This window comes from Drosophila takahashii, chromosome 2R, assembly GCF_030179915.1.
Source record: "Drosophila takahashii strain IR98-3 E-12201 chromosome 2R, DtakHiC1v2, whole genome shotgun sequence".
Lineage (NCBI taxonomy): Eukaryota > Metazoa > Arthropoda > Insecta > Diptera > Drosophilidae > Drosophila > Drosophila takahashii.
The window spans coordinates 43,353,703-43,372,579 of NC_091679.1; the positions used below are offsets into that span (position 1 = coordinate 43,353,703).

Genomic DNA, 18,877 nt, shown 5'->3' on the forward strand with positions numbered 1-18,877 from the left:
ACGATGGTGTGACCACACACCCGATAGGCAAAACTTGGCGCCTTCTTCGATTTCCTATCGTTATATTCAAATTCAAAATGAAAATAGCAAGCCCTTACATATTTTTCAGTTGCAGAAAGTGTAGCACATAAAATTAAAAAGTAAATAAAAAAGTAAACAGCAAAATTATTAGTGAAAACCGTTTGGAAGTGCTGTTTAAATTAAATAGTTATTAAAATTAAAAACCATGGAAGTTGGGAGTAAGAAATGCGTAGAATATATCCTATCTTTTCGTTTTAAACCTCATACCCTCACCAGTTACCCTGAACAACGAACTTGAGACTCAGATTTCGGAAGCCTTTTGCATCTTTGACACGCATGGTGATAAATATATTGACACCCGAAATGTGGGCAACGTCCTCAGATTTTTGGGCTGCGTTCCCACCGAAAAGGAGGTCGAGGAAGTTATTAAGGCCACCGAGTCCACGGATTACCCAGGGGAGACCCATATTATCAAATTCATAGGCCATGTCTCCCAGCTGCTAATGGACCGCCAGTAAGAAATGTTTATTAGGATTTTATAAAACTAGTTTCACTTGATTTTAATCCCAGAATGGAACCTGCGTCGGCTGAAAAGTTGCTGGAGGCCTTTGAGATCCTGGATCCAGAAAACAAAAAATTTCTGACCAAGGAATATTTCGGGAAACTGATGTCGGAAGAAGGCGAACCTTTCACTCAAGAGGAACTAAATGCCATGTGGCCTGTGGCCATTGCCATTGATCCCATCACTGGAACTGAAAACGTTCCCTATACCTTCTACATCAATCAACTCAGGGTGAGGCAAAAATTTTCCTATTCATATACTTTTAATTTCGGTTTTTAATCTACAGCACAAACCGAAAATCTACGAAATCGCCGAGGTTATTAAAGAGGAATTGGCCCAAGTTGAAAGGGAAAAGGGCAAGAAACCCCCACAAACTATGTTTTCTTAAAAAAATATTTTGTTTCGATGTCTTCAAAAATTAAATTGTTTATACATTTTTGAATTGTATAACCTATTTTCTTGGTCTCTCATATTCCACCGTTCCACATTTCGAACTAGATGGTAACTCTGGCTAGTAATGGACCAACAATACATTAAAGAAGAATAACCGATAGTATCGTATAAATTCTATTAAATTTGTTCAATCATTATTTTATATGTTAAAGAAGGCTTAATATGGTTTAATTTTTACTTCAAGGACCATGATATATTTAAGTAAAGTCCCATTGCTCTCATTTTTTATTTCTTAATTTATGTGAAAGGGTTCTTAAAAACTATCGGCTGTTCTAACAGCACCCAAAGGCTTAATCGATAGTTTATAGCTACTTTTCCAGCGCTGAAACCACCACCAGAAAAACACGTCAGCTTTTCACAGCCATTCGGAAAAGAACACGTCAGCAGAAAGGAAAACCAGTTGGTAGTGGGTCGATATTGCAAGGTGGATGAGAAAATTGCGTGAGACGGAGCAAGAAAAGCCCGAGTCGGAGGCGATGAAGAGGTCCAAACCCGCAGAGCGTCCCAGAAGCGCAGTCGAAGCACAAGAGACGACAACCTAAGATAAACAAGTTAACAAGTTCAAGTTAAATCACGGATAAGCCATGCAAATCTAAAAGTGCAGAGGCAGCAGTTTATCATTTAGCCCCCAATCAGTTATTACCATGGCCCCCACAGCGAGTACAGTGCTCATTGCCGTGCCGCGGACAGCAATCACATCGAATAGTCTGCCCAAGCTGAGGCCCGCCCCCTTGACGGCGGCGCTGCTAAAGGCGGCGGCCACGCCCTCCGCCTCGCCGACGCCCTCGAGCTCGGGCTACGCATCCTCGTCCAACATGGAGGACGACAGCCCGGCCGCCTCGGCGCCCAAGGCCAAGAAGCGTCGCCTGGACCATCTCACCTGGGAGGAGAAAGTGCAGAGAAAGTAAGTAAAAATCATATCATTCAATCATATCATTTTGATATCAATAAAGTCTTTTTTTATATTATCTGCTCAAAAAGTACCAAATTTGGTATTTTTAATGATATGATCAAATATCATGTTGATATGTTTGAATCATAAATTTGACATAAATCATATCGGCTTCTTATTGATATGAAATAAGGTAGAAATAACCCTATTTATTTATTGTTCTCCTTACTAAATCCTCTTAAAATCCCCTACAGGAAGCTAAAGAACCGCGTGGCCGCCCAGACATCGCGCGACCGCAAGAAGGCGCGCATGGAGGAGATGGACTACGAGATCAAGGAGCTCACAGACAAGACGGAGATACTACAGAACAAGTGCGACAGCCTGCAAGCCATCAACGAGTCGCTGCTGGCCAAGAACCACAAGCTGGACTCGGAGCTGGAGCTGCTGCGCCAGGAACTCGCCGAACTAAAAGAACAGCAGCAGCAAAACACCCGGAATATCAACAGCAGCATCAGCATCAGCCAATCCAACGCCTGCGCAGGCGCTGAGGGCTGTGCGTCCACACACCTTGGATCTGCAGCATCCAAAGCTGACCCTCTGCCGCAGGGTACACAACAGGTGGACACACAGTCGTCAGCGCGTCCGCTGGCGGAGCAGCTGAGGAGCAGCAAGAGCCTGGCCTCTCTCTGGAAGGTTGTGGCCCTCTGCCTACTCTACAAGACCTGCTTGGCGACGTCGACGAGGAGTTCGACGTCCGGCGGCTCGAGGAGCTGGCCGAAAGTCTGCTCGCAGATATCACCACAGACCTGGAGGCAGGCGCTGGAGCGGGCTGCCCAGCTGCTGCCCAAGATGCAGGCGACGCAGAGCGACTGCCTGGACCAGTGGTGGGGTCCGCAGCAGAGTGCCTGGAATCCGACGGGCATAGAAGTGATGGCGTGAAGGAGGAGACGGAACAGGATGAGCACACAATCAGCCTGAATGTGCAGGTGTTGGAGATGAATGGAAACCCACAGACAGCAGCGCCTCCCTCGACGACAGCCACCATCAAGGCGACAGCGGCCGCCTCCCTGCTACAGGCCACCCCCGATACAGTGTATGGCACGTACGATGCCAAGACAAACTCGATCACCATCGTCATGGACGGCGATGCGGTGCCGGTGAACGAGGCCGTGGAGGAGATCTACTGCGACGGCGTTTCCGCTGGCGACGACGCGACGGACGTGATCATGAAGTGTCCGCCGCCAGCGACGTCGCCGTCACAGGTCTACCTCAATGTGGTGAACGCCGGCGACGACTCGGACGACGACGAGAGCAGCAGCTTCGATCCCATCGAGCGCTTCCTGCGTCCGCGCGTCAAGGCGATCTCCCCGCTGGCCAAATCCCCCGCCTTGTCCCTCCACTCGGCCACCTCGGACCACGGATACGAGTCCATCCTGGGCTCGCCCATGTCCACGGCCCTCACTCTGCCCACGGACGAGGAGGACTTCCCGTGGGAGAGCAACTTCGACGAGCTGTTCCCCAGTTTGATCTAAGTTATGTCTCTCTTGTATCGTTAAGTTTGGCTGGCCGCCGCTTTTGCTTAAGTGTCTTAGTTGATAGGCTGTAAATAAGTTCTTAGTCGAAGGCTTTATAAATGATATTGTAGTTCGAGGCGCTAAGCTTAGCTGTAGGTTTCCATTTATGTTTAACAATCTCTAACCACATAGGCTTACGATTACTTGTATTGTGCTCAAAGAATTTGCGAAAACATTCGAGAAAAAAAAAGATAATATATTCAAAATATAAACCAAACCAAACCACAACTACTATTTGTTTTTGTTTACTGAATTTCTTCTAGGTGGAAACTGAACTTTGGACGGTGCGTATGATAAAATTGGTAATCACGCCACTTTCTTCAAATCACGCCATATTTTCTGTCGTCATTGCTGCGTAGATTGTGGGTCTTTAAATGTAATCCCATGAGTCATTTCCCCCTAATTACGTACTATGTGTATTATGAGACTGCGCATCACTGAAGTTGAATGACTACAAGTAATACAGATAGATGAAATTAGAACAGCACTTGTTCTATGAAAAATATTATAATTACGTTCTTTAGAAACTGGGTTCGTTGGAAATATTAGTACCCATTTTAAAAGAAAAAGATTTATTGTGGGGTCTATAGTTTATAATCGATTGGTATTATTCAACAGCTATGTATGTATGACAGACATTCAAATTAAAGCTAAATATAGCATTTAACAATGCTGCTAAATGTTAGATTAAAAAAACATACATACATACTTATATATTAAATATTTTGCTGCATGGCTATAACGTGAAAATATTTAAAAAATGACATAGACAGTAAAATAAAGTAGATCTTTCTATAAGAGTTTTTTAAATATTAATTTTTAGTTTAGGTTTTTGATCCACAATAATCAAGTACAAAAAAATGGCATTTTTTGTCTAAAAAATGTTATAATATTTAAATAACAAAGTTTATTTTTTTTGTAGTAAGTAAATATTGATCCACCCTAGTAGAATACAAAATTCCAATTCCTTAATGAACTAGTTCCGAAAAGGTTGTTTATAAAATTGAACTAGTTTTTGGAACCGTGTGTTCTGTCTACGAAATTTGACCAAAACAAAACAATTTTAAATGCAATAGGCTCCCAATCTATTAAAATATGACGGAGCCAGCCAACGAGACCCCAGATGCGGTGATGGAATCACCCGCATCCCTGCCCATCGCCTCCCAGTCCCTGGACTCGGCGGCCATCGAAGATTTGGAGGAGGACAAACCGGGAGCCAAGGGAAAGAAGAACAAGCCGAAGAACCCAAAGGGTCGCCACTCGGAATCCGATGTGGGATCGGAGCTCAAGAAGCTGGCCCAGCGCAGGATCAACGTGGCCGGAGCACCGAAGATGCCGCTCAATGGCTATGTGAGATTCATGAACGATCGCAGGGAGGAACTGCGTCGGGAGCAGCCAACGCGCACTGCTTTGGAGCACACGAGGATCATCGGCGAGGAGTGGCACCAGCTGCCCGAGGAGCGCAAGGTGCCCTACATGGAGGCAGCCGCCAAGGATAAGGCCATGTAGGATCATAATTATACACACCTTTTACAACCTGGCACTCATTTAACTCACATATTTCCTTAGATACCAAGAGCAACTGCAAATGTTTCTCAAGGAACACCCCGAAATTGTGGCCAGAGAGCTGGCCAAGGCCAAAAAGGCCACCAAACTGGAGAGTTCGCCCAAGGAGAAGACGCAGAAGGGTGAATCCAGCTTGGGCAAGGCGAAAAAAACCAAGGCAAAGGCGGCGGCGGCGGTAAAGCGGCAGAGCGAGGATCCGGATGATGTGCCACTGGCCAAGGTGAAGCGGGCCCAGACTCCGCCGCCTGCTAACCCAACTCCTGCTCCCGTTCATCCCCCTCCGAGCAGCGTGGCTCCACCACCGGCAGCACCCGCACCACGACCCCTGCAGCCCGGCGAGATTCCCATCTACACCAACGAGTTCATCGAGCACAATCGCAGCACGGAGAACGAGCTGCGGACGCTGCGCAAGGCCAAGACCGATCTGGAGCAGCAGAACGCGGTGCTGGAGCAGCATGTGGACAACACCAAGGCCGGCTACGCCAAGGTGATGGGCGAGGTGACCGAGCTGATGGAGGAGAACCGCCGCCTGGAGTCTTATGTGCGCGGTCTGCGCCAGAAACTGGTGGCCGCCCTCGGCGGAATCTTGCTGCCTCCGCTGGAGCCCAGCGGTCCCAGTGTGGGCAACATTGACAAGTACATACGGCACTTGGCGGGACTCGTTAGCCAGCCAAATAATGTCACCCTAATCAAGGCTCGCGAAGCTCTGCGCAAGGTGGACACTAGCAGTCTGCTGAAGCCTTAAAAAGCCCTAGATATTAAAAAACATCGAAATTTCAATATTTAAATACTTCTCCCATTAAAAAAATCGATATTATCGAAACAATATTGTGCAAATATCTAAAATATCGATCAATTTCAAGCTCTAACCCCTTGAAGAATCGACATTCTTAAAAAACATCGACATTTCGATATTTAAATACTTTTCCCATCAAAAGCATCGAATTTATCGAAATAATATTGTGAAAATATCGATCAGTTTCAAGCTCTGACCCCTTGAAGATTCGACAGTATTTATAGAAAGCCTAGTTTTAAGTTCGCTTACATCCGTATTTATATTTTGTTAAATTAATCAACTAAACCCAAGGAAATCTTGTTTTACCAGTTAAGTTCCAATCTTTAGAACCTAAAACCCATTATCCTTACTATAAAATAAACTAAAAACCATAGATTTAAGAGCGCTCATCTGTGTATTTGAATTAACCCAAGGAAATCAAGTGTTGGCCAGTCATCCTATATCCTATATACCCTCGCTTAGTTATCGTTAGGTGCCTCGTTGCTAAGAGTGGAGAGGTTCCCAAAGCTGCGAAAAGCGGGAAGGCGAGGAGTACGGGGGACGTACGGAGTCCCTGGAGTCTTCAAGAGGCCATCGCTATCCACCGAGTTCTCCAACCGCGGGCTCTTTGCGCGACGATACCAGCAGTTGCGCAAAATATAGTAGCCCCCCATCAGCATGGGAATCACCATCAGCGGATGACAGGCTACGCCCAGCACAAACAGAAAGGTGGACATCATCAGGTTGATCACGGCCTCTGTGGAATCAGTTTGTTCACAAAAGGATCCATCAAGGATTCTACCCACTTACGTTCAACACTCCAAATGGTGGCCACTGTTGTGTAGATCGCATTCGATATGGTTTCCAGCACACCATATATCAAGTTTAGCAGCATTTTAATTGATTTATTTTCTGTATTTTCCCCGAGAGTGAAAAGTATAGCTCTGTGAAACCGAACTGAGCTGGGGAAAAGCCGAATCCTACGTCTCAACCTAAGGTTGCTATGAACCAATAAGGGAAATCAAGCAAACACAACCAAAAAGTCAACAAAATCATATGTACTTGCTTCTTGCAGCGAAAGGTTATTTTATTATTAAACAAAATAGTCGACGTTTCACTTCTCGTAAATAAACCAAAGCGTTTCTCTTAGTTGTTTTCGATTTTTTGTTTCTTAGGAACAGCAGAACTAAACAAAAATAAATTAAAACTTAAAAGAAAATCGTTTTCGTTTGATGTTTGTGGGTTTTTCAAAAATGATAAGTTCTAAATAATAGCATACACTTAAGGTTTTATAACAAAAATAATTTAATGAGATAATAAATCAAGGGCGCAGACTTCAAAAATATATATTCCATTGAGTTGGGGGGCCGAGGTCATGCAGGACAGCTGCTGTCCTGGTCGCCCCCCGATCAAGGCCATCACTAAGGTTGGTCCAACTCTCTCACAGCGTTTGGTAAAAGAATGAAAAACATTGTACAAAGGATCGCGATTGCGGGTAGTTCCTTCTTGGCTTGCTTCATCAATTAAAAATACGAATTGCCATTTGCATTTTGTTATTATTTTTAGAAATTTTTGTGTTCTGTTCTTATTGTTTTCAAATGTGTCTCGGGTTTCGAGCTCTCGAATCATCTGGTTAAAGTAATCAATTACTTTTCGTGTTAAGAGGGAGATACTGAATGTGTGTGTGGTGTGTGTTGTGTTGTGGTGGCGGGGCAGCTTCAAGAGAAATTTCAATTGGAATGCCAGATTCAATGAGGAAACTGATTGTGATTTTGGTTGGAGATTTTCAAAAACATTAGCAATTTTGAGCTGCATTCATCAGTGCTGCCGGCGCTTCTGTGGCGGTGTTTAAATTTTAAAGGAAACTGCTTATTCATATTACGGACATTCAGATATTGTAGGCAAACTCTGCTCATCGTTTGCTGTGGCGACGGTTGCTTGCGTTTGTTTTCCCTAATTCATATAAAGTATAATAATCTCAAACTTGTCGTCGCAGATGCAAATGCGAGGACGACGAGGACTGCTGCTGCTGCTGCTGCGGCGGCTGCTGTTGGCGTCAGGCATCCGTCCCGTTGTTGTTCAGGCCCACCGGCGACACGACCATCATGTTGCCCGTCTTGGGCGTGTACACGCTGGCATTGGGATCCAGCGTTGAGCCGTTGTTTCCGTTGGCGGCAGCCGCATTGGCCGCAGCCACCTGCAGGGCAGCGGCCACGCTGACGGGCACCATTTGCTGCTGGGAGCCGGGACCACCGCCTCCCTGCTGCTGATGTTGATGCTGCTGGTGTTGCTGATGTTGTTGATGCTGCTGGTGTTGCTGATGTTGATGCTGTTGGTGTTGCTGCTGCTGCTGTTGGTGATGTTGCTGCTGCTGGTGTTGTTGATGCTGCTGATGCTGTTGATGCTGCTGGTACTCCTGCGCAGCGCTCAGGCTGAGCATGGGCGAGGACGGCCCGGGTCCCGACTGCAGCGGCGGCGTGTCGTTCATGCGCAGCAAGCTGCTCGCCGGTCCATGCGGCCCGGTGTTCATGCACAAGTTGTCTGGCATCACGGCCAAAAGTTGGGCAATCTTTGCCTTGAGATCGATGACCTCATCCTCCTTGGAGCGACGATGGTCTGAAAGAGGGGATAAAATCAAATTAGCTACAGTATCGCCCGATTTTAGATCGCTACTCACTGTCAGATATTTCAATCTGGCGCTTGGCAGCGCCCAGAGCCGAGAACAAGTCCAGCTTGACTCTCGTCTCCGCGGAGAGATTCTTCTCCAGCGTTGCGTTCTTGTCCTGCATGGCAGCCAGGGCGTTCAAAAGCATCTCGGGGTCGGGCTGCGACGATTCGCGATTCCTTAGTTTCGCCTCCAGCATGCGGTACTACAGATATACAAGTAAATACATTTAATAAGGTAAGAATAATTTCAATTAGTTAAATTTTCTGCCCACCTCTTGCTCCACTTTGCGTCCGTGCTCGACGGCCAGTTGCTTGGCCTCCTCCGTCTGCTTGAGGTCGCCCCGCAGTCGCTTCTGCTCCTCATCCATCTGCTGGCGCCGCTGCTTGCACTGGGAGCTGCACTCCGGCCGAGCGGCCTTCTCCTCGGCCGCCTTGCGAGCCTTTTTCTCGTTGGCCAGCTGCGAGTCCAGGGATTGCTTCTGGCGACGCTCCTCGTTGAGCCGCCGCTCCACCGTCTGCAGATTGAGCATGTCGGCGTGCCGAGCGTTGTTCAGCTCCTGGATGCGCTTCTCCAGGTCGTCGCACTCCTTCTGCTTGGCCTGCAGCGTTGACTTGCTGGTGAGATTGGCGTCTAGTTTCTGGCGCAGTTCGTTTTCGATTTGCTTCATGTGGCTGATTTCAGTGCGATACTTCTTCACATCGGCCTCTAGTTTAAGACAGGTCTCACAGATCTTGGAGACCACCTTGCTGGCCAGGTTGGCGATGGCATTGCTCGAGGTGGAGCTGGCCGAGGATGAGACTGAGCTTGCGTCGTTATTGTTGTTGTTGGCCGTGTTCTCCTTGTCCTTTTCCTTCTGCTGCTGAGCCAGCTGCTGCTGATGGCTGTGATTGTCCTTTGCTGCATTATCCTTCTTGCCGCGATTGCGTCGACCTGGAAAGTGAGTTTCGGATTAGTTGTATATAACGCTTTATGATTTCCTTTTTGAGTTTACCCTTGGGTGCCTTTTCAGCAGGTGGTGCTGGCTCCACACTGGCCGTTTCCTCGACCTCAAGGTGATTGGCATTTCCGTTGGGAACAGCGTTAGCCGCCTTTTTGTCTGTGAAATGTGAAATGGAAAAATTAATAACCACATGTCATCTAAATAGTACATTAAATATATTGCATCATTAACATATCATCTCTCAAAGAAACATAATATTAATTTGAAAACATTTATATCTATGTCTAAAATATTACATACAATATTTGTCATATTTACTTTAAATATTTAACGTCATTAAAATCAAAGTTTAACATTTTTAAATCCACTATTTTTACATTAAATTTAATATTTTTATATTTATTTTTCTTTTTCATATCAATTGTATCTGTGTAAATTAATTTTAATTAATTTTTATACCCTTGTAGAGGGTATTATAATTTCAGTCAGATGTTTGCAACGCAGTGAAGGAGACGTTTCTGACCACATAAAGTATATATATTCTTGATCAGCACCAATAGCCGAGTCTATCTAGCCATGTCCGTCTGTCCGTCTGTCCGTTTCTATGCGAACTAGTCTCTCAGTTTTAAAGCTATCGCGATGAAACTTTCCCGAAAGTCTTCTTTCTATTGCAGGTAGTACATATGTCGGAGCGAGCCGGATGGGACCACTATATCTTAAGGCTCCCATAGGAATATTCAAACATATATAAGAAAATTCATTGTTACTTTGTAGGAAGTAGGCGTTTTAATTCTTGACTACTTAAAAACAAAATTCAAAAATAGAAACGCTGAATCTGGAATCCCTGGAACTGCACCGAGTGAGTATTATTTTATCTGCAAGAGTATATAAGCTTCGGCTGGCCGAAGGTAGCTTCCTTTCTCTCGAGCGAAATAGATTATTATTAAACACTTAATTACGCTGATTACCAAACGAAATCGATAAGATTAATAGCTATCTGGTTGCGCTTTTAAAAGCACTCAAATCTTAGGTGGGAACACCACTCACCGTGCTTTTCCTTGCCCCCCTGCTGCTGCTGTTGTTGTGGATAGTTGGTGCTACTATCCCAGTCTGACTTCTCCTTATCCTTATCCTTACTATTACTTGATGTAGCTGTTACTGTTGTGGTTGCTGTGGCAGCGCCGCTATCGACTTGGTGATAGTTGTTGTTGCTGCTGCCGCTGCTGCTGCTATTTTTACCCCCGTGTCGCGCTCCATTGTTGTGCTCATTATCGGCGGCGTCACCCTTGTTGCGATGCTTATCCTTGTCCATGCTGCGTCGATGGTTCCTTGAACCACCAGCGTGACCATTGGAGGTTGCTGAAAGGATATATTAATAGATCATTAAGTGCATGTTTATTTATACGCGTCGACGGTGGAACATAATTGTGTTTTATTGATTCGTGACAGAGGGAAGAGGGGACGTTATTAGTTGTTCGGGCGACCTCCTGCTGGCAATCGAAATTAGATTTGCATTGCAGAAGGAAGCATAATGATATGAAGGGGCTGACAACTGCCGACTGTGGTTGCTGTGGGTTAGATAGCCTCGCTGGAGGTCACAATAGATAGATATTGATGGGTTCATGGGTTACATGCGCATACAGAAACATACAAATGTCTGTCTGGTAGAAATTAGTAGTGGGTTCGTTCAGCAGAAAGCAGCAGAATGCATTATTACCACCACAACAACCGTCAGCACCGTCGGCACCGTCGGAAGTGCAGGAGGAGGAAGAACGGGCGGAAGAAGCCCCCGACGGATGTTGCTGCTGCTGCTGCTCAGCAGAGAGAGCTGAGACGGGAGTAGTAGAAGAAGAAGAAGTGGTTGAGGCTGCACCTGTTGTGGCCGCGGATGCAGCAGACGCCGCCGACTGCTTGCCCGCCGTCGCCGACGATGATGATGATGAGCCGGTGGACGCTGAACCTGCAGATGCTGCCGTTCCCGCTCCCGAGGAAGCCGCTGCAGAGTACGAGGAAGCAGCCGCCGCTGTACTGTCGCTCGTACTGTTGTCCTTGCCGCCTCCGTTGTGGTTGCTGCTTCCACTGCCACTGTTGTTGTTATGATGGTGGTGATGGTGATGATTGCTATTGCTCGAGCTGCTGCTGCTGGCGCCGGCGCCGCCGCTGTGATGATGCTCATGATGGTTTTGTGCTTGCGTGGCAGTGGCCAAAATTCCATTCGCCGACGAAGATGATGATGATGATGCGACCAGGGCCGCCGGCGTGTTGGCTGATCCATTGGCCACCACGACGGTGCTGCTGGATGCGGCTGTCGCCCCCGCAGCCGCCGCCTCCTCGGCCGTCGCCTCCTCAGCGGGCAACGCCTGCTGCAGGAGCTGCATGTAGAACTCGTTGTCCTTGGCCACCTCGCGCTGCTTGCGCTGGCGCATGCGGTAGCCCACGTAGCTTTTGAAGCCGAATCCGAGCGTGACAACCGGATAGCCAATGCTAAAGGGAAGAGTATTTAGTAATAAGTTTAGTTAAGTTTGCTTTCATCTCACCAATGCGCTGCGAACGGCCGGCAGAGATCCAGGTGCGGCATGTGGCGACTGTCCTTCCATCGGATGCCCACCTCCAGGTAGACAAATAACATCCAGAGTATTATGGTCGGCAAACAGATCCCCTTATCTGCAAAGAAATGGGTAAATGGTTAGGCCAGAAAGCAAGAGAGGTCCCGAGAATGACGCACCTGTATGCCAGACGTACTGCACCCAAACATATGTGCTGGCCGCGAAGAGCAGCCAGTGAACGGGGATGAAGAACAAACAGACCAGATCCGACGTTATCGCTATGCACACGAACAGTACGGAGAATGCCTGCAAATGAAGTTGGCCCGTATAGATTCGTGGGTAACTCAATGACCCCATCTCCATCTCCATTCACTTACCAGTCCCTTGTACTTGAAGGAATCGTGCACGGAGCGAAGGAGCAGCCAGAATGGCCACAAGAACTCAAAGCGGAACATGAACATGAAGTCGGCAACCATCACGATGGCCCAAAGGATCAGAAACTTCATGTACAGAACTGTTGTGCTGCAATGATAAGGGGAAATGTTTTAGAAATTGATCTAGTAATAATAATAAATAAATATTATAATATATTAATAAATATTATTATGCTAAAAAGGTGTAATACTTGTACCCTTTCCTTAAAGATACACAGAAAAAAATATGGTAATGGTCAATTTGATATTTTTGTAAGATCAAGTTATTCATATCATTTTGATATGAATGAAGATTATGTTAATCTTTTTTATATTATTTGCTCAAAAAATACTACATTTGGTATATTTTATGAAATGACGAAATATTATGTTGATATGTTAGAATCAGGGACCGTAAATAACAGTTATTTGTGATTTTTATTTTAAAAAGACTACTGTGATATTTGGTTTTAAACGTCAAATATAAAGTTCTTTTTACTTTTGTCCACAAAGTATATGCATTTCAACAAATCTGGAAAGCAAATTAACTGTTATTTGTTCATGTCTATAAAGTGCATAAAAACCAGTTAAATTGTTGATTAAATCTTGTACAAATCTCAGTAGGTCTTTTAAAATAAAAATCACAAATAACTGTTATTTACGGTCCCTGGTTAGAATCTTAAATTTGACATAAATCAGATCGGCTTTTTATTGATATGAAATAAGGTAGAAATAACCCTATTTCTTATAGGTTTTTTTAATAAGTATGATGTACATTTCACAAATTAAATTTCCCTACCTCCATAAAGTCGAAAACCACTTTATTTAGTAATTGACAACAGATTGACAGTATCTAAGCGTTATAAATTAGACTATTCTTCAAGATAACTTCATCTAACAGGAAATACGTGGAACAGTTCCCATTGTAAATTTGTTAATTTGATTAATTGTGTACGACAACACCAATCATTTCGAATAAACAATATTAACCAAGTCAAATTGTTATGCGTATGCTTTTTCATCAAAATGAGAACGATTAAGGGTCACAACTTAAATAACATGTTTCTGAGACCCCAGATAGAAATCAGCATCCATCAATCAGGCAGTAAAAAAAGGTTTAATGAGATGAGCACAGCCAGAGATTTAGAAATGTGACGAAACAGAAGTGCGAAGAGGCGGGTAAAATGCCAAAAACGAGTAGCGTCCAAATAAATACAGGCATAACATCATAAAACAACAGCACTAAGGCGCAATCAAAAAGTAAACAAACGTATAAATAATAAAAAGCGAGAGGAGCGGAGCACACAAGTTCCTCCACACGAGCAGCACACTCTCGGAATTTCGGTGGTCGTTCTCTTGCGACTCAAGAAATCTGATAATCATCAAGTTGACTTGGGGGGCAGCAGTTCGCATGCCAAATAAATCGAAAAGTATCTTTATTACCTCAATTAAGAAACAGCTTGATTGTAAGAAAAATCATAATTTAATTAATGGGCTGTCACAAAATTCTATTGGTTTTGAAATCTTCAACAGTTTTCAAGTGATTCTGAAGAGTAGAACAAATATTAACAGATTTATTTCCACTATAATTATAGTTAAAATTGAAAATAATATTTTGGACATTTTTGTTACCTTAGAAATAGTTATAGCCTGATCATTATTTATAATAAAAACCAAATTTTATTATTTAGGTTCTCATTTAATATTATTTTTATAAAATTCTTCTTTATCTTTACGACCTAAATTATTTTCAACAACGATTTTGCTTTAATAATAATCATTTAAGTATTTTGTAATTCATTAAACTCAAAGTTACCCTCCTAAGAATTAAAATACCTTCTTCAGTCAAGTTTTTTAAGACTTAGTTTGATTATATAGTCAATGATTAGCTCACCTGCCGTACATTCCCTCTGTGATTTTGTTGCGCTTGATGGGCCGCCGCAGCTTGCCACAATCGGCGTTGCGTCGCTTCATCTTGGATGCGCGGCGTGTGTCGTCCTCCTCCCGAAATGCTCGATGATATCCCTGCTTCCCCTGGATAGTTTGCTCTGATCTCCTGCTCCCTGGCTATATATCCTATATCCTAAACTATGTCGACTTATTCAACTGCTTCGAACTTCGATTGGGTGCTGACTCCACTCCACTCTTCACTTGATAATCAGATGCTGCTGGGGCTCCTGGTATTTCCGGAGGCGATGTCGGCGTGGTTTTGCTTGCTGGTGCCTCTGCTGCCGGCGCGACGGCATCTCATTTACATCTGATGCGTTTGGAAAATGTTTTTCGCCTCCTGCTGAGCCGGCTTTTCTTCACTTTTCACACTGCGAACAGATGACACAAGAAAAAAACGAAATAAGAAAGGGGTTGAGAATGAGAGATGCGAAACAACCGAGAGAAAACGTGAGAAAATGCCACCAATCCAATCCCATCCCATACGATCCTCTTGGCATTGAATTCTCAGCCGAAATTGAACAAATGTCACTACTCCTATTTAAAATCATCAAGCATCTTATAATAAGTAAAAGCAAAAATGTTATTTTTAGGCCTGCCATTCTGTTAAATGCACTTTCGCTTTGTTACAAGTGCGGGCGTTTGAAATTTAGAGAGATATCCAAATTTCAACGCCCCAACTATTGCCAAAGAAAATTTAAGATAATGCCTAAGAAGCTGAGGAAATGAGCAAATTGACTCATCGGGATGTTAAGTAATCAATTTGCAATTTATCAAATGTCAGTCATTGCAAGAGCAGAGAATTTTAAATATTGTGAAATTATTTTGAAGTTCGCAATCTTCCAATTTGGCAATTATGAGTCATTTCGCAGGTCTGATTTTTAAACACATGGAGTGACTATTAAATGTAATAACAATACAATTATACTATAATCTACAATAGTATTTTAATTAAAATATGATTTTTGTTTCTGATGAAATTCCATAGCTATTCAAAACGACACCCAACTATGCAATGAAAATCGCATATCTCTGTAACTATTCTTGTACTTCGACGAGTAGCCTCTCAATAATAAATCGCTTATACATGGAGATATGCATGAGCTTCTGAGAGATTCGAAAAGCGTTAAAAGCACACCTGTGGGCCAGAGAAAATAAGATTATACTGGCGGTGTGTGTACTCAGATACGTGCCAATAAGGCGTTCTGCGAGTTGCTGGAGATTGGTGGAATTCGAGTATTTTTAATGACACTTAATGCACAGACAGTACTTAAATATATTAAATTAGCCATGGAATGAAATATAATCTCAAGAACATTTTTATACATTTTCCCAACGTGGTTCTTATTTTTCACACTAGCAAGTTATTATAAAGGACATCTTTTCATATTTTTCTTTTTGGTCAATCAGAAAGACGATTAAACTTAGTCTACAGATCCCATTAGTCTTACTGATTTTTACCAGCTTTTATATAACTTTCTAATAGCACTATTTTAAAAGAAATAACTTTTTCAATGGTAAAACCATTAAACAGGCCTAGCCGATTGAAAAACACTAAAATAAACTCTGGAAAAGGACTTGAAAAATACAAGTGCAGACGGAAGAGACGCACACTCACTCGCGAACACAAACAAATCAATGCAACGACGGGTAATTCGAGAGTGTGAGAGTTGAGTTGAGTTTCGGGACCTGGAAAGGGAACCCGGGAAGGGAAATGCGCTGTGCCCACTGCCTTTCAACATGTGGATGTGGATGCTGCCCGGTAAATTCGGTGGAACGTGAAACACAACACACACTCGCTGTTGCGCCAATACAAGATTTAATGGATATGATGAATGTGGGGATGTGGGGGTATGGCTAGAAAGCTACATGACGATATGGATATGGAACGGACGTGGCAATGCGGCTGCGCCAACTCAATCGGAAGCGGAACTATGCAGATTTCAAGGAAGCAGAGCAGAATCAGAAACAGATTCACTCGCCTGGCATCCTTGTGTGTATGTATACGGGTGAAAAGGTTTATAAATAGCATCCAAAAGTGGAGCGCATCCATCGCATGGCCACATGGCAGCAAAAGCAACAGAAGCTGAAGCAGAAACGGAGCAAGAGGAAGAGGAAGCTCCCTTAACCACCGATGACGTCTGGTGCTGTTGCTCGATTGTCCTGTTCCTGTTTCTGTTTCGGTTTCGGTATCTCGTCCTGTGATGGACCACAAATGGACACCTGAATGCTCAATGGGCTTCCTGCTCGCACCACTGTTCGGCTGGCTGAGTTCGTATCCGCCATTTTGTTATCCCCCCAGTCTGCATCGGCAATCAAATATACATAATTGCCAAAAGGGCTGTCTCAGATAAGGCCTAATGCTATCGAGTTTTACTTACTACTAGCTATATTTCGTTTCTAGCTACTGGAATATAAGTAAATCCTCGATACTTCTGTTAACGTCAACATCTGGTTTTTAATAGGTAAAAGCTTCTGTGACTAACCTATTTAAAAATAGGAAAGTAACTGTGTTTATTAAGCAACATTTAACCGTCGATAAATGTTTATTTCGAATTGTGGCCTGAGGCCCCGTTCACAAAAGAACTGGCGTCTTTATTGCCGCTTAAGCGAAACTAATTTTTTAACCCATTCATAAATCGGTAAGGTCTATTGACTAGTGAGTTGGCTTTTTTTAGGTATCACACATCATACTATTTATGAATCTGCCGTCCAAAATCCTTAATCTAGTCTTTTGAATTATGTTTTCTTCTTAAATAAAGCTGATTAACAGAATAACAATATTTTACTAAAACAACATATTTTTGCTTTACAATGATGAATCAACTGTAAACAATCTTTGTGAATGTAGTTTATCGCTTGGAATATGAAGCAATCTGTATAGTTCCTGAGATCTTGGTACTAAGAGGTCCTAAGAAGTCCTTAGTCCTCATTCACTGAGTAAACAGAGATTCCACGGCTACCAGATGATTAGGATCGTTTCTTGAGATGATATTTCTGTGGGCCGATATGATCGAGTATGTAACATTAAAATGACCCACAGTTTTCAACGGCTCATAAAGTGCACTGATTCTCTCTCGCCTGCTTTGTTTCGTTCGCTCTCCCTCTCTCTTTTGTTTCACACTTTCCCAATTGCATTTCGTTGGCCAAAAAGAGATCGCACTGACACACTCCCACGCACAGTGCACACACACACGTAAGCGCTCGTCGCATTTAGAAAAGCCACAAAAACAAAAACGAAAAACCAAAAGCGAATGGAAGAAAAACAACAACGTCAGGGCGACAAGATTCGACGCGCAACAAAAGGCTAAAGAACTTTGATAAAATGCGGTAATTTGGTTTCAGCTTTTGCATAACTTGAGCGAGTTTGGCGATAACAGCGCTCCAATAATGTTGTGGTTTGGCCTTTATCGGTAGGGTAGGGTGCTTATCAGATGGAAGTAGCAGCTTGGTAATAAATTAGACAAATAAATAACGGTGCCGGTTGTCTTGATCACCTTCGTTTTTTTCCGAAAATAGCTAGAATAAAACAAAACATCTGTGTGTGTGTGGGGGTATGCATGTTTGTGCAGGCAGAGGGCAGCAAAAACAAAAACAACAAAAGCGGCGGAAGGGACCAAGTGAAAAGTTGTTTTTCGCCGAGCTTTCGAACAGCATCCACATTTCTGGCCCAGGAAGCATCCTTTCGGCTCTCTCCTCTCATTTTCTCAGCCAGGAAGCATCCTTTTTGCACTCTCTCTGGCTGCTCTGCCAGCGTCGACTGCGGTTACGTATGCACGAGTGTGTGTGTGGTTTGTTGGCGGCTGGGCACACGGACAGGGACACCTATGTGTTTCTTTTTTCACACTCCTCACCTACACGAACACTACGATGTACACAGCCAAAAAGCACTGCAAAATTGCACACGTTTTTTCAGTATTTGGGGCCTGCCTTAGGCATTTTCATTCGCACTCAATGCCCCTTGGATTATTTCACTGCGTTTTTCACTGGCTTTGCTGCTGAATTTATTTACTTTCGAGCGGATTTCTAATACAATTTGCACATTTCCACCAAATGCGCTGTGTCTCTGAGCATGTGTATGTGCCTCGGCCTGCGTGCTGTGTGCGTGTGTGTACGGATGGATTCTTTGGCACCCGAAATTCGCTCCTCCTTTCTGTTCACTTTGACAACTCCTCCGATGCTTACACTCAATTAGCACTGCATTTTCTGTCCCCGTAACCGTTACCGTTGTGCACAAATATTCCGGTGATCGTATCGATTGACTTGCGTTTTGTATATTTTAACACGAAATCGAAAACTCGAACGCTTCGAAATTAGAGATGGAACTCAGCCGATGGTCATTGGGCCCCATCGATGTTTAGAGTATTTGCGATAAATCGATATTTTCTCTGCATCTATCGAATAGCGGACTGTTATTTTAATCGACTATTTACCAATTTAAAAAAACGTGTAAAAAAATAAAAAAGACGTAATAGTTGAAATTGCGACATTTACTAGGGGTAGCGATTTGGAAGTTTAAA

The 18,877-nt window shown here is 43.8% G+C and overlaps 5 protein-coding genes across 9 annotated transcripts; 3 read left to right on the top strand and 2 right to left on the bottom strand.

Annotated features, from left to right (window-relative positions):
- The first annotated feature begins 79 nt into the window (after positions 1-79).
- On the top strand, positions 80-1,037 carry LOC108059754 (dynein regulatory complex protein 8). Of its 2 annotated transcripts, XM_017145174.3 has the most exons (4): positions 81-239; positions 298-535; positions 592-814; positions 870-1,037. In XM_017145174.3, the coding sequence occupies exons 1-4, from the start codon at positions 227-229 to the stop codon at positions 969-971; spliced, it is 576 nt and encodes a 191-aa protein (XP_017000663.2). In that variant the 5' UTR covers positions 81-226; the 3' UTR covers positions 972-1,037. The 2 variants fall into 2 exon arrangements, with proteins under 2 accessions (XP_070068425.1, XP_017000663.2); XM_070212324.1 differs by lacking the exon at positions 870-1,037 and having other exon boundaries at positions 80-239; positions 617-746.
- A 363-nt stretch (positions 1,038-1,400) lies between these two features.
- Xbp1 (X box binding protein 1) lies at positions 1,401-3,730 on the top strand. The gene is given in 3 exon segments (XM_017145221.3): positions 1,401-1,940; positions 2,183-2,501; positions 2,504-3,730. Coding segments are annotated over 3 exon segments (1,536 nt in total). The 5' UTR covers positions 1,401-1,680; the 3' UTR covers positions 3,461-3,730.
- A 781-nt stretch (positions 3,731-4,511) lies between these two features.
- Hmg-2 (High mobility group protein 2) lies at positions 4,512-6,487 on the top strand. Its single transcript, XM_017145197.3, has 2 exons — positions 4,512-5,007; positions 5,072-6,487. The coding sequence occupies exons 1-2, from the start codon at positions 4,598-4,600 to the stop codon at positions 5,811-5,813; spliced, it is 1,152 nt and encodes a 383-aa protein (XP_017000686.2). The 5' UTR covers positions 4,512-4,597; the 3' UTR covers positions 5,814-6,487.
- Positions 6,323-6,840, bottom strand: LOC108059772 (uncharacterized). Its single transcript, XM_017145198.3, has 2 exons — positions 6,654-6,840; positions 6,323-6,600 (listed from the first exon to the last, which is right to left on the bottom strand). Exons 1-2 carry the CDS (start codon positions 6,736-6,738, stop codon positions 6,323-6,325), a joined length of 363 nt encoding a protein of 120 aa, XP_017000687.2. The 5' UTR covers positions 6,739-6,840.
- Positions 6,841-6,900: 60 nt separating this feature from the next.
- LOC108059769 (macoilin-2) lies at positions 6,901-18,694 on the bottom strand. Of its 4 annotated transcripts, none has more exons than XM_017145196.3 (11): positions 18,543-18,694; positions 14,305-14,728; positions 12,375-12,519; positions 12,177-12,303; positions 11,989-12,115; positions 11,325-11,935; positions 10,499-10,810; positions 9,503-9,607; positions 8,783-9,441; positions 8,521-8,713; positions 6,901-8,459 (listed from the first exon to the last, which is right to left on the bottom strand). In XM_017145196.3, exons 2-11 carry the CDS (start codon positions 14,382-14,384, stop codon positions 7,900-7,902), a joined length of 2,919 nt encoding a protein of 972 aa, XP_017000685.2. In that variant the 5' UTR covers positions 14,385-14,728; positions 18,543-18,694; the 3' UTR covers positions 6,901-7,899. The 4 variants fall into 4 exon arrangements, with proteins under 4 accessions (XP_017000685.2, XP_017000683.2, XP_017000684.2 ...); XM_017145194.3 differs by having other exon boundaries at positions 11,169-11,935; XM_017145195.3 differs by having other exon boundaries at positions 11,169-11,935; positions 18,583-18,676.
- Positions 18,695-18,877: the final 183 nt, after the last annotated feature.

Excerpts from the sequence above, each read along its gene's own strand:
- LOC108059772 (XM_017145198.3), bottom strand. The coding sequence starts at position 6,738 with ATGCTGCTAAACTTGATATATGGTGTGCTGGAAACCATATCGAATGCG. Across the intron at positions 6,601-6,653 it reads CACCATTTGGAGTGTTGAAC|AGGCCGTGATCAACCTGATG; the intron begins GTAAGTGGGTAG and ends CTGATTCCACAG.
- LOC108059754 (XM_017145174.3), top strand. Across the intron at positions 536-591 it reads CAGCTGCTAATGGACCGCCA|AATGGAACCTGCGTCGGCTG; the intron begins GTAAGAAATGTT and ends TTTTAATCCCAG. Across the intron at positions 815-869 it reads TCTACATCAATCAACTCAGG|CACAAACCGAAAATCTACGA; the intron begins GTGAGGCAAAAA and ends TTTAATCTACAG.
- LOC108059769 (XM_017145194.3), bottom strand. The coding sequence starts at position 14,384 with ATGAAGCGACGCAACGCCGATTGTGGCAAGCTGCGGCGGCCCATCAAG. Across the intron at positions 10,811-11,168 it reads TGCTGACGGTTGTTGTGGTG|CAACCTCCAATGGTCACGCT; the intron begins GTAATAATGCAT and ends ATATCCTTTCAG. Across the intron at positions 9,608-10,498 it reads GGGGGGCAAGGAAAAGCACG|ACAAAAAGGCGGCTAACGCT; the intron begins GTGAGTGGTGTT and ends CACATTTCACAG.
- Hmg-2 (XM_017145197.3), top strand. The coding sequence starts at position 4,598 with ATGACGGAGCCAGCCAACGAGACCCCAGATGCGGTGATGGAATCACCC. Across the intron at positions 5,008-5,071 it reads GCCGCCAAGGATAAGGCCAT|ATACCAAGAGCAACTGCAAA; the intron begins GTAGGATCATAA and ends ATATTTCCTTAG.